Consider the following 13,605-nt stretch of genomic DNA (forward strand, 5'->3'; position numbering starts at 1 on the left):
TTAATGACTTAATTATGATTATATATCTTAATGAATTTATTTATTAACATAAATTACATGGGCAATTAGTGTACAATAACTAACTAAAGAAACAAACTCTATATAATTATCTTACTTACATACTATTAAGTTTTGATTCCGTTCTATTTATATTTTTATTTAATGTGAAAAATTATATTTTATGTCTTAATATAAGTTTAATAAAAAGAGTCTAAAAATAAAAAATATATTTAAATTAAAATTTATAAAAAAATTATTAATGATATTTTAATCAATCATTTTTAATACTTATGAAATTAAAATTTTAAGTTATTTAATTTTACATAAACTTTAATTTTAATTTTAATTAATTTAAATTAAATTTAAATAAATTAATAAAAGTTATATATTTACAAATAAATTTATTAATTTAAAAATTTATAATCATTTTTAATATTTTTGAAGTTCTAAATAATATATTTCTTTTATAATTAGCTCCCACCCAGAGTTAACAACTGCAGATTCTACTCTTAATAATTAATAACCCACCCACCATAATATAATACTACACTAATCTTAAAAGAATTGAAGTATTAATATTGCTTGCCCTCTAAAACAAAAAAAAGTACTTTCCTGAACATTTCTTTCCATGAGCCTTATGCTAATTCAAGTGAAGGGGCCAGTTTGACATTCGGTTCTGGAAAAGCATTTGGCAGCTACCGGTTGCGCCAAAAATTAAAAACTTTATTTGGAGAGAGAGCCAGGATGTCTTGGCCACTCAAGAAAACCTTGTCCGACGAAAACCAAGCACTCCTTTGTTTTGTTGCAGATGTGAGGAAGAGGTTGAGACTACTGGGCCTATTCTATTTTTTTGCCTTTTTGTGGAAGCCGTTTGGGGTGCATCAAGCTTCAGTTATAGACCAAGAAAGGAAGGTTCTGTGGGATTTTATAATTGGTGGAATGAGGTCGTCTGCTTACTTCCTGACTTTGGCACTGTGAGTTCCCAAGGATTTATTGCTTGTATTTGCTGGCAAATTTGGAAAGCAAGGAACGAGCTTCTGTTTAAAAGTAAAAGTGGCGGTCCTGTATGTACTTGGCAGGCTGCTCTTACAGAGTTTCATGAGATTGCAGATAATGTCGATCACCCTCCTAAGTTAATTGTGATGCTTCTTTTGATGCTGAAACTAAAAAGGCAGGTGTGCTGTGGTTGCGAGGGATGGCAAAGGGGCTGTCATCGATAGAACCAACACATTGGTGCACGCAAAGTCTGCACTAGTGGCTGGAGCCTCAGCGCTAAGGATGGAATGTGTCTTAGCTGAAAGGTTGGGAGAATTTCATTTTCGAACGTGATAGTGAGGAGCTGAGTCAGAGACTGAATTCTGATAGAGCCTGCTGGGAGTCGTCAGCCATTGAAGAGGATATTAGTCTACTTATGGAATGTCTGCAAGCTTTCAAGTTTTGTCATGTTAGTAGACAGGCTAACAGAGCTACTCAGTGGGTGACTAGGACGACTCAACAGAGTATTTGTCCTGTTCATTGGTTTATGACTCGTCTCAGGGCCCACAGACAAGGGAGTAGGCACAAACAGAAAAACCTTATATTCTTGTTGGGTTACGCTAAGCCCAAATTCTGTTTCGGGTCATGCCCAAACTCAGCCCACATACAAACAGCCCTACATCGCTGCGAAAACTCTAACCTCGCTTTCTTGAACCCTAAACACCGAGTCAGACTGAGTTACACTGACTCTACTCGACTCAACACCAAGCACCAATGGCGGAAGTAGTTCAGTACCGTCTTGAGCGCATGGTAGACGAGCTCGACGACCTCGAACGGCGTGGTCTGCTCTCTCGCTGGGAGATAGCCGAGAGAGTAAAGCAACGCCGCAAGTTCGAATACCGACTCAAGCGGCCTTCTGCTCTCAAGTAAGATTTCATTGCCTACATCGACTACGAGACTCAGCTCGACTCGCTCCACCAACTCCGTAAGAAAGCGGCTACAGGTGAACTCGTGTGCCAAAGCAAGAAGAAGACTAAAACGAGAAAATGGGTCTCCGATTTTGCCTCTGTCTTGAGAATCATGGAGATATATAGACTCGCCGTGATTAGATATAAAGGAGATATTGAACTTTGGTTTCGGTACCTTGAGTTTTGTAGGCAAAGAAAGAATGGGAGAATGAAAAAGGTACATCTTTTATTTATTTCTGTATTGTTTGGATGCTGAGAAAATAAAAGAAAATGGAAAAACGATTTTTTTTTTTTATTAATTTTGGTTTTGGTGGTGAATAATTGTTTAAATTTGTTATTTTTTTAAAAAAATTATAGGCCTTGGCTCAAGGGATTAGGTTTCGCCCCAAGGTGCTAGGAGTTTGGATACATGCGGCAGCTTGGGAATTTGATCATAATTTAAATGTAGCAGCTGCTCGTGCTTTAATGTAGAGTGGTTTGAGAATGTGTCCTCATTCAGAAGACCTTTGGATAGAGTATCTTAGGATGGAACTCACTTACCTTAACAAGTTAAAAGCCGGAAAGGTTGCTCTTGGGGAGGATACAGGAACTTTGGTTAATGATAGAAAGGATGCTGATGAGAAGCAATGGAAAGAGGAAAACAAAGATTTGTTTATGTCCCTTGATGGTGAAGAAAAAGAAAATGATGATCCTGGGTCAGATGAAGAGTCTGAGAAGAAATTGGATTTGTTTTCGGAGCATGCTTCGGGTATACTTAAAACTATATATAATGGAGCAATTCAAGCACTTCCTTCTAGTTTTAGCCTCAGGAAACAATTTCTTGAGATACTGGAAGCAATAGAGGTGGCAGATTCAGAAGAGCTTCGTGAGGAGATTCTGAGTGATATGAAGAGAGATTTTTCAGCTGATCCAGGGTATTGGGATTCGCTTGCAAGACTTGCAATGTCTGATGCCTCAAGAACAGGCAAGAAAAATGAAGATGCCATGCTTTCTCAGTTTCAAAAGGCAGTTCAAGTATGAAACTATTAACTATATATTATCAAGTAAAATTCTACCAAGCATGTCTGTTAAATCATATATTGAGTATTGACCATATTATTTCTCTTTTATGTGCAGGTGTATGACGACGCAACGGAAATTGTACCTTCAGCCATGATGTTTAATTTGTATATAAAATTTTTGATGGATGTTATTGCTTCTGAAAGAGGGGAAGTGGAAGCCTCTGGTTTATCCAATCATGCTTCGAGTTACATTTCACATATCTTGAAGGTTTACGAGAAGGCTGAATCAATTGGGTGTCTTACGGAAGAACTTGCTTGCCAATATATTTCATTTTACACTAAACTTGGGAGATTGGAGGAAGCGAAGAAAGTAGCAGAGAAGCTTTGCAGTGGAACACTTTCAGATTCAGTAAAGTTATGGCTTTTAAGGGTTTCTGTCGAAATTAGATCTATCATGAAGAATTCTCTTTCTCCTAGCAAGGCTGGTGCATTATCCATCTTTGAACTTCTCAAAACTGTTTTAATAAAATGCCAGTAACAGAAGCTGAGAGCTTGTGGATAATGGTATGTTTTAGCATTAATCTATTCTTTCTTTTCTCTCTTCAAATCTGCGGTTGATTTTATTTTTTAATTATTTCTCTTGCTGAATGAACTCGGATTCCCTTATGCTGCAACTGAAATCATGATTTGCCTAAATAAAGTAGCAAAAGATTATATTAGATGTGCATATGAGTTGTGCTTTATCATCTGCATTGTTTTATACATGAAAAATGTATTATGTGAACTGCATTATGAGCATTTTATACTTTTATTTAATCACCTTTTCCATCAGAAACAATAAGGCTATTAAGTTTATGAGTATGAAAGCCTTGGTGTAATGCTATCTCGTTCTGCAGGCTCTCAAATTCTTTGCAAACCAGAAGAAGTATTTTGAGAAGATGATTGATCTTTCTCTCAATTCAGTAGCTAAATATGGTGGCAGTGAGAATGGATTTTCTCTCTCTTCAGCTGTAGTTAATTTCATCCCTCAAAAGGATGGACTTCAACATGCAAGAGAGGTATATAAGCGGTATGTTATTGTGCCTTGAGTCAATGTTTCTGTTACTTTCATATTGCCTCGATCATATTCCCATAGGAATTTAAAGATAACGTTGCTGCTGTTGCTCTTTCATTTATATGTTTGAGTAGCAGAATATAACTAAATTGTGTAGAAGTTTCTAACTGTTGTCCTCTTCCAATTGTAGATTCCTTGCTCTGCCTCATCCAGGGCTTGCTCTCTATAGACATTGCATTGAATTAGAGTCAAACCTAGCGTCCTTCGGCAGTGAAAATTCTCTAATAAATTGTATGAAGCTGCACTTGCAGCTTATGACCAAGAAGCTAGCTTATGGAAAGATTACCATTCCCCGGAGATTACGGTGATTTTTTTTTTTATTACCATTGTCTCAGATTTTGACTTTTGTATTGTGTCCTCACTGTATTTCAACTCCATATACGGTTGGGAACATCAGAAACTGCTGCTGCTGTCTATTGGCGTGCTTTGAAGACACTCAAGGATTATGCTGTAGTTTTTACTTCCCCGGATCAGTTATAATTTCTGTATATGTTACACAGTTGCAGTTTTGATGTTATTTCCAATATTTTAATTTTAATTTTAAAATTTTGATGGTTTGAAGAGAAAACAGAGAAAAGGTAGAAATCTAAGCTCCAAATGGAAATTTTTAGTAAATTTTAAATCATGTCTAATCATCAAATTTATTGCATGAAATAATTCTATTTCTATATTTTCGTGTTACTTTATCATTAAATATATCATAAGAAAATCCATTTCATCGTGAAAGAAGGAAGCATCAACAATGAGATTAGAGTCGGTCACAGCAATCTGAATGAGAAGTAGACGACTATTAAGTTTCCAAGTTCGAATATACAACAAGATAACAAACGCTAGACTATACAGACAATTTTTGCACAGAATGTTGTATATATTCCAACATTAATTTACAAAAGAACCAACGCTCCAACATAAGATCCTGCGAAAATCGGATCTCGTCAATGTTCAAGCACTTATTACACTCTTGGCCACTGTGGGCTAACTACCTGCACAAGCCATTGAAACCATTCAACAATACATGTAAAAGGATAACACCTCCATGATTTTGAACCAGAAAGATATTATTATCCTATTAATGCATCTGTTTCTTATACTAATGGATCACAATCTAACCAATTTGTTAACTTAAGAGTCCATTATCATCGACAAAACTTACTCTGCAACATATATTGATTCAATAAATTCACACCCTAAACTTTTTAAGCCCATCGGGAGCTTTAAGTCCTTGGCTAACAATTCACTCACCTCAAGTGTGCTAAAAACTAATCGCATTCGGCTAGCAACAACTGATGGTTCCTCAGCACGTCCAACCACAGCCATTTGCTCTAGCTGGAGGGTTTTTACTGGAAGCCTTTGGCAAAACAAGAATTTAGCAAACCTGTAAGAATCCATCTTTCCAGGCTTTACTGTTTAAACATATGAACACAGCAGTTTATAGGATGACTAAAGGAACAACAGCGTCCATTTCTAGGATGACTATCATTTGACAAAAATGGAGTTTTTTCAACCAGCATTCTAAAAGCATCTCACCATGCCATTCCTCTTATATAATATGCATTTGCTATGAGAGCACAGAAGCCTTTCCATTGATGCAGGACATCGTCTGACACTGAAGGTGTAGAAGACCATCTAACTATAGTTGGCTGTGGAGTACACAAAATGGTGATGAATATAATGCTCAGCCATAAAATACACTCATCAACCTGCATAGTCAAATAGAAAGTTTCCATTCAGCAAATGTCCTTACTACCTATAAGAGGGAGGAGAAGGGAGTTTTGTTGGGGGGGTGGGGTGTTCTGATGGTTTCAAAGGAGTTTTAAGACTAATCTATTCTTCAAGAACTAAGCTTTTAGAACATCTTTGAAAAGTTAATAGTGCTTCAAAGAAATGAACGTAGCTAAGCATAAGAAAATTGTTGGTATACTAAAGCGTGGACAAATATAAAAGCTAAAATATGTGGGATAACTCACCTCCTCTGCACAAATCTTGGATTTCAAGCTGGTGCTTCCGCCATAACTTTGCATTGCTTCAATTTCGATGCCAGATTCCTTGACAGCAATAAGTTCTTTCCGTAATCCTTCATCCGTGCAACCCAATGCATATGCATTCACCCCAGCACTAATGAACTCCTGATACAACATCAATCCAACAGTATTACATGAAGAAGGCTGCAAATCTGGCAACCCTTTTCATAAAAAAGATCAAGCAAATAACTGAATATACTTTTAGGTTGTCACCTCCTCCACGGTCTATGACATTCCTGTATCGCCTAAACAGGCTGATTGCTATATTCCTTGATGAACGATACTCGTCATCGGATGAAACAGAACCATGTGATTTGCACTACAGTCAAAAATCATAATTCAAACATGTAGAACACTCAATTTTATTTCTAAAGAACAAACAAAAGAAAGAGTTTAGGTTCAACAATGCTGACCAGCCATCTTTTTGGAGCGACTCGATGTGATACAAGTTGGGCAGTAAGCTTCCTGGAATCTTTCCATGAGGGCAATGAATTATGAATATGAACTACATTATTACAGCTAACCCCTGCAGGTAGGCTATGGTAAATTGCAGCACAAGGCAGTTTACCATGAAAGGTAGTATTTCCCGGAAATGTCTGGCTTTTATTGATGGCTCCCGGAGGATTTACTGTTAACGTCATCGGACCATCCTAATATAGCCTTCAAAAGAGGAAAAGATAAGAATAAATAAGACAATGGAAAGTTAGCAGACATAACTTAATATTTAAACCAGTTTAACCATCTGACATTTCCAGGCAATGAAAACAAGAGAAAATTTCATAACTTTGCTGAAAACCCATCAAATAATTTCGTGATTAAACTAGAAAGCTGTCGGTTTTGTTCTTCATAATTGCTTATGAATCAATTCATTTCAATGTTGATTAAACGCTTTAAAAAGAATTGAAACTGAAATCAAAGAGACGGTACCGGTGATCATGAACAAAACTAGAAAATTTTATATATTTCAAAAAGGAAAAGCTTAAAAAGGATCACCTTACAGGGTTTAGATGAAGTCGTCCTGCAGAGAAGGGTTGATATAATAAGATTTGACAAAAAAAAAAAAAAGAATCTTTGATATAGAGCAACGCTTATGGCCACGAATTTTTTGAATGGTTCCCAGAGATTCAGTTGTTTGAACGAAATTAAAACGACTCCTCTTTTTTTTTTTATGAAAATAATTTTGGGTCCTTAAAAACGAAGATTTCATTGCTTAGAGAAGCACGCCGGGGCCCCAAAGTTCATTTGCCACAAGCAAAAAAATATAGTGATGTTCCTCCTAGGCGGTGTCGTTTTTTCAATCATCATTCATCCCAGATCCTTTTGTTGACCCAAAGAAAGAGAATTTGATCACCATGAGAATTTGTCAATTTTCTCTTTTTTCTTCACTTTTCTTATTGAAATAATATATATTAAAACCAATTTAATTAATTGTTTTGAATTGTTTTCCAATTTGTAACGTAGAAGTAAGAAGAGAAAAAGAGAAAGCAGCCAAGTACAGCTTATAAAACAACTAAAAAACAAGAAAGAATTGAGAAAATTCTGGAGCTGAAGTGTAGATTTGATCTAGGATGGCTTGTAATATTTTGTTGGTACAAATGACATTTTTGTGACAACACCATCATAGGCCTTTCCTCTTACCAAAATCTTAGCTTTGGTACCTGCCTTGTGTAATCCAGATTTCACGTATCCCATTGCTATGTTCTTTTTGAGGCAGGGGCTGAATCCTCCGCTGGTGATTTCACCAATGTTGTTTCCTTTCTCATCCTGAATCTCACTGTGGGATCTTGGAGGTGGGCCTGTGGAGATGAAGCCAACACGCCTGATTGATGGACCCTCTTCCAGTTGTTTGAGGATTACCTCAGCCCCTAGGAATCCACCTTCCACTCTCCTCCTCTTACCTATGGCCCAAGGCAGTCCAGCCTCTACCGGTGATATATGTTGTTCCATGTCATTACCATATAAACACAGCCCAGCTTCAAGTCGGAGACTGTCTCGAGCACCAAGTCCTGTTAACCTAACCTTTCCTTCAGATTTCTCCAAGATTGCTTTAGCTAGATCCACAGCATGTTCTGAAGGAACTGAGATTTCGAATCCATCCTCACCAGTGTACCTGAAAAGTGGATTGAAGAGACAACTTATTAGTTATCCTCCATAGCATCCCAGCAAGTGATAACATCACCATACCAACCAAATGGAAGATTACCCCGTCCGAGTGAGAAAGCATGTTGCACCATTGATATATTCGGAATTCCCCAAAATATATCTTACTCAAATCATCCTTTGTCAGATGTTGAAGAACTGGGGCAGCAAGAGGGCCCTGCAATAGAGCAGACATATGTTTCACATTTTGAAGAGGACTTTCCAATATTTTCAAATTCAATCAAATTGCAACTGAAGACTACATTTTCTATGTATAGTTAGAGGACAAACTACAAACATAAGAAATAAGAGCTGAAAGCAAAAACATAGTTCAAATGCTACAGGCAAGTCATTTTCTCAATAACCTGCAAACTGTGCAAGCAGACCAAATTATTCAAGCATAAACGGAAAGCATTTGAATAAGGAGAAACATTTACACAGAATAAACCTCAGGAAAGTGTGAAAAGTATGCATCCTTGACTCAACATTCACCAGCAAATTGCAAGGAAGCGAAACAATGAATCCATAAAGAGAATCAGACATGGAGAGGTAAAATTAGAAGAGTCTAGTGACTAACCTGGAGAGCTAGAAGAGATCTCTCATCATGGATGTGCCATGAGACATCCCCACCTTTGGCCTTGAATGCCTTCATATGCTCTTCAATGTGGGCCAGATCCTTATCCCTGCAGCCTGCATTCACAACCAGGTATATGTGATCATCCTTCACTTTGGTGATCACAGAATCATCAATTGCCCCTCCCTTCTCATTTGTGAAGACAGTTAGAGTTCCTGTTCCAGGGGCAAGCCCAGCAACATCAGCAATGACAAGCTTTCCGAGGAATGGAACACTGTCCTTTCCCTTAAGGCTTAGCCCACACATATGGGATACATCAAAAAGTCCACCATTCTGCCTGCAATTTACTGTAGAGTCCATGATTGAGTTCTTGTACTGAATGGGCATGCTCCATCCAGCAAATGGGACCATCTTCCCACCATTAGCGATGTGGAAATCATAAAGAACAGTCTTTTTCAGATCAGCCTCTGAAGCAAAGTACCGACGTGCTACAGCCTGCTTTTCTGCCCGAGCAAGACGGCGTGTAACCGATTGCCCAAGTTGCCAAAGACTTCCTCTCATCTTCTAAAGTTGAAATATCTGATGAAGAGTAATATTTCAGAAATAAGCAATATATCATAATATTAAGAATAGCATTCACTTCTCACTTCAAAAGTTTGGCAGTTAAAGATAGAATAAGTATATGCTAATTCATGTGTAATGAAACACAAGTTCAAGTTAAGTTACACAAAAATAAACAACTAGCGACACCAGTACCAAAGGAAATCCTTCTTAGAGCATTCCAATTGTGCCATATATGGCGTTCAACTACACACTTTGGTCATAAAATGCCTAAGGTGAACAACATGATTAATACAAGGAAAACAGAATAGAAACATGTTATATTCATCTGAAACCTAAACCTAAAGCTTCTTCACCTTGTATTTCTAATGAAGAGCAGTGAAGTGGAGTAGTTCAATGGAAATGCTTACTGCCTTCAAAATCACACACGAAAGTCAATGAATCGGTTCAATTTCAATGTTACAACCCAACACCATATTACCAACCAAAACATCAAATGAAGTTCTTCACAGATGATAACCCAATACGGTCTAAAATCAGCATTGAGGTATCCAATAGAGACATGCAACAAATATTCAGACCATCTCCAATGAAAACCACGCCATTATGCCAAAGTTTTTGGGATGCAAATGATCGAAACAGAAAAGGGAATTTAAAAAAAAAAATAAAAGAAAAGAAACCAATGTTGTCACGTTATCAAGATTCAATCACATTCCCCTACAACATTACAAAGAAAAACAATGATACCAAGTTGTTAAAAGACATGAAACTATTAATGCAATAAGAAAAAACAAGAGAGTGAAAAGGCTTACAAAGAACCTTTCTTTGCGCTCTTCTTCTTCAAAAGAGCAATCTAGAGAGCACAAGAGAACATTGCTCTGCAGAGAGATAACCAAAAAAGGATAGCCTTTTATATATGTGTGAAAGAAATTATATATAAAAAAAATATTAGTAGTATTAAAAATTGGAAAAATGAAGAGATGGTTGGTAGCATAGTAGTGGGTGGAGGAGGGTTTCCCTGTCTGAAACACATAGCCAACAAAACCACATCATCACGAGTGGTGCTTAAGGACTTTTGAGCTATTTCACTACTTCTCTTCTCAATCTCTGTCTCCTTCTCTTCATGTCATTCTCACTTGTACTGTTTCTCCCATTTTCTCACTTTATCTAACGGCTATCATGACCAGGAATCTAATCTATGTTGCTGATTTTATCCGAGGTTAAAGTGTGGAAACCAAGAATTACGGTCCTTAAAATGAGAGCCAGTTACAGTGCCAGCAGGGTCAAAAGTAATTGGTCTGTTGATTGAACTGACTCTTGAAACGAGTACATGGGATTAGAGTAACTGATAGGGGGATCCATGTCGTTGAGAGATCACCATGGAGAGTTGGTGAGATCTGGCTTGGATTCCATGATTGGGGCAAATCAGACTATTGCCAGGTCGACCGCTGGCTGGTACAAAATGTTTTTGACTCAAGCTATTCCTGGTAGGTGGCTTTGGAACTAGCCAAAAATTTGTCGCAATAGGATTGGTTTCCTTAATCCTAAATTAATGTGATTAATTGCTGATGGTTTTCCTTTTCTGTTTCACGAAAATGTTTTGTTTGTCTCAAAGAAGAGGGATAAATGTGATAGGACACTGTCTTTAAAATTTGTAGACTAAAACTCGTGATGGACTGCTATTAAAAAACTTGATTAAGATGCAAACATATAAATCTTGTTTGGTAAAGAGATTTTAAATTTAAACTTTATTGATGATTATTTATTAGAATCATATCGAATATATAATTTATAATTATTTATTTTAAAATATTAAATATGATATATTTTATTTTAATTTAAAAGATTAAATAATTTATCTATCACATTTTTTTTATAATATATATATATATATATATAAGAGTCCTTAAATTTTGAATTTTTAGATATTACTATTTATTTCACACAAAAAAAATGTATGTCATAGTCGAATTATATTAGCATGCTTAAAATAAAAATAATTGAATATATGATTAATTTTCATATTTCAAATAGTAATTGTCATGGTCTTTTATAACATATTTAATGCGACACATGAAAAACATCATCTCTCTTTCATCAATCAGTCAATGATCAATATATCAGTGCAATGTATATCAACAAAATTTCCACCAACATCTGTTGGATCACTAAGGAGTGGATGCCTAGGATTTAATCAATGGTTTTTTTTATTTATTTAATAAAATCAATGATTAAGAATTTGAATGACTGCCCAGCAAATGGGCTGAAAATTTCATAGTCAAATGTTTAAATTATTGGGCATTGCAAATAACTTATTGGGCTTAAATTTTGGACCCAGTCGAAGCATACAGTGTTGAACACTTCCTTAATCCAAGACTCAAAAATGTCAACATATTAGCCGTCCAATCGGACCCTTTCCTTATGTTGTCATATTACCTGAAACAAAGGCAATAACATTCAATTCTTTTACTTTGAAAATTTGAAATTTCTGACTCTATTTGGACAAAAAAAAGAACTGATATAAATTGATTTCAATGCATGAGCCATGATGTTTGTATATATTCATGGTTCAACCCATCTTGTATCATGTTACAAAATTGTACAAAAAAATTATCAGTGGTTAATTTAATGAATCAAAGAATTAAAGAATAATCCTGTATATGCACATTTGGTGATCATGAATCTTCTAAGATTAAAACAGCTTGCTTGCAAACTCATCAATGGGGCTTCCTTCTATACGAGAATAACTGGATTTTTTGGCTACATCTCTCAGCTGTGATAAGCTTCTTCCCAATTGCAATGCCACCTTCATTTCAAACAACTCTCCATTCTCTCTTTTCTCCACATCAGTCTCATCCAGAGTTGATTCAATTGATTCCTGCACAAGTTTAAAGAAGCCGGCGTTGTTTCTATACATCTCAAACACCATACCAACTTGGCCACCGTGCTCAAATGTATTAACAGCTGAAGCTAAAGCTCCTGCAACAGCTGCCACTATTGCTGCCCAAGGGCCATTGGAAGACCCCATAAAGGCAGAACCTAGAGCTGCAATTCCAGTCAGTAATGGCCCTGATATAGCTAAAACTTTGTTTATCCTCAATGCCTTGTTGCCTAGGCTCTCGTAATCTTCACTGTCTTTTCTCTTAATCACCTCAACGACTTCTCTCATTTCCATTTCCAGCTCCTCATTCCATCCATTGCTCACTACCTTTCCCTTGAACTGCTTTTCTGGGTTTGCTTTTCGAGACTGCTGGCTTTTAGGCCACCAAACAGCAGGCTCTAAACTTTCTGGGAACTTTTCAAGCATTACACCTAGCAAGGGAAGAGGATACGCTTTGTCAAGGGCCAAGACTTTTTCCATTGCATCTTTGACGTCTTCTTTGCTTGGAGAACCAACAGCAAGTAGGGTTTCTATTTGGCTCTGAACCTGCTTAAACAATCTTGTTGCGTTACGTTGCTCTTCCACAAGTTGTGAGGGTTGGATCTTGTTCATCAAGACCAACATTCCTGTGGCTGCAGAGAACAAGAGAGTAGATGCCAACTTCAAACCCAAAAGAGGAACCCCAGCGGCGCCAGTTGCTGTAACACCAGCCATGGTTGCGGCAGTAAGAGTGATCATGTTGATGGAGTTAAGGAGAAGGGTATTCCAGTTTTCTCGTTGTTCGCCGATGTTGCTGTGCATCTCCACTCTATCAGCAACAGCCTCTAACATAGCATAAAGTTGTACGGTAGCCATTGAAACTGATGAGCTTTCTTGAAGCAATGTTGTCTTAATGAAATTCTTTTCAACTGGGATTGTGTTGATGAACCCATCCCTAGTATTCAATTCCTCAGACAATTTTTTGGCTGGTATTTTTGGAACTGAAAACTTGATTGATGGAAGCTTTGGGACCGATAAAGCAGCATGGATCTGCTTTGAAGAAGAAGAGACTATAAAATTAAAAGCTTGTAAAGAAGCCATGCGATGGGGTTGTTCTTTAAGATCTTGTCTGTTTGTGAATCTGTATGAAGCGTCCGTAGGAGGAAATAATTAGAAACTATGTTAAGATTTGCGCTTTGAGCAAAGGAAAGCAAGATTGGTGGTTGAAAGCTGAGGGGAGGTTTGGAGGCTTATTTATAGCAACACGAGCCAACTTGAGGAGGTGAGGTCATGATTTGAAATGTTGACTGCCAATTGAATTGACTTGGCCCGGGGGCTGACTTGTTCGCCTTCATATTATTTCCTGTTTGGGCTCGGTTCTTAGCATGGGAA

At 36.9% G+C, this 13,605-nt stretch overlaps 1 protein-coding gene and 3 pseudogenes across 11 annotated transcripts; 1 reads left to right on the forward strand and 3 right to left on the reverse strand.

The window, feature by feature from the left end:
- The first annotated feature begins 1,644 nt into the window (after positions 1-1,644).
- Positions 1,645-4,680, forward strand: LOC111278278 (uncharacterized; annotated as a pseudogene). Its single transcript, XR_016344185.1, has 6 exons — positions 1,645-2,160; positions 2,301-2,957; positions 3,060-3,508; positions 3,841-4,013; positions 4,189-4,356; positions 4,437-4,680. The product of XR_016344185.1 is annotated as an uncharacterized LOC111278278 (transcript).
- A 147-nt stretch (positions 4,681-4,827) lies between these two features.
- Positions 4,828-7,307, reverse strand: LOC111278277 (uncharacterized). Of its 9 annotated transcripts, none has more exons than XM_022864895.2 (7): positions 7,073-7,307; positions 6,493-6,739; positions 6,279-6,398; positions 6,026-6,184; positions 5,586-5,758; positions 5,301-5,406; positions 4,828-5,041 (listed from the first exon to the last, which is right to left on the reverse strand). In XM_022864895.2, exons 2-7 carry the CDS (start codon positions 6,718-6,720, stop codon positions 5,012-5,014), a joined length of 816 nt encoding a protein of 271 aa, XP_022720630.2. In that variant the 5' UTR covers positions 6,721-6,739; positions 7,073-7,307; the 3' UTR covers positions 4,828-5,011. The 9 variants fall into 9 exon arrangements, 8 of the variants coding, with proteins under 8 accessions (XP_022720630.2, XP_022720629.2, XP_022720633.2 ...); XM_022864894.2 differs by having other exon boundaries at positions 5,301-5,433; positions 7,073-7,234; XR_016344184.1 differs by having other exon boundaries at positions 5,026-5,041; positions 5,301-5,461; positions 7,073-7,234.
- A 139-nt stretch (positions 7,308-7,446) lies between these two features.
- Positions 7,447-10,975, reverse strand: LOC111278279 (aminomethyltransferase, mitochondrial-like; annotated as a pseudogene). Its single transcript, XR_016344183.1, has 4 exons — positions 10,166-10,975; positions 8,796-9,371; positions 8,283-8,396; positions 7,447-8,189 (listed from the first exon to the last, which is right to left on the reverse strand). The product of XR_016344183.1 is annotated as an aminomethyltransferase, mitochondrial-like (transcript).
- Positions 10,976-11,821: 846 nt separating this feature from the next.
- On the reverse strand, positions 11,822-13,440 carry LOC111278681 (putative F-box protein At4g22030 pseudogene; annotated as a pseudogene).
- Between the last annotated feature and the right edge of the window lie 165 nt (positions 13,441-13,605).

This window comes from Durio zibethinus, chromosome 8 (genome assembly GCF_047325235.1).
Source record: "Durio zibethinus cultivar Kanyao isolate XHJ-2024 chromosome 8, ASM4732523v1, whole genome shotgun sequence".
NCBI lineage: Eukaryota > Viridiplantae > Streptophyta > Magnoliopsida > Malvales > Malvaceae > Durio > Durio zibethinus.

What these genes read in the sequence shown, in the direction of transcription:
- LOC111278277 (XM_022864888.2), bottom strand. Translation starts at nt 6,720, where the DNA reads ATGACGTTAACAGTAAATCCTCCGGGAGCCATCAATAAAAGCCAGACA. An exon ending in TCGCTCCAAAAAGATGGCTG is followed by an intron (nt 6,399 to 6,492) that starts GTCAGCATTGTT and finishes TTTTGACTGTAG; the next exon opens with TGCAAATCACATGGTTCTGT. An exon ending in TATATAAGAGGAATGGCATG is followed by an intron (nt 5,434 to 5,585) that starts GTGAGATGCTTT and finishes GGATTCTTACAG; the next exon opens with GTTTGCTAAATTCTTGTTTT.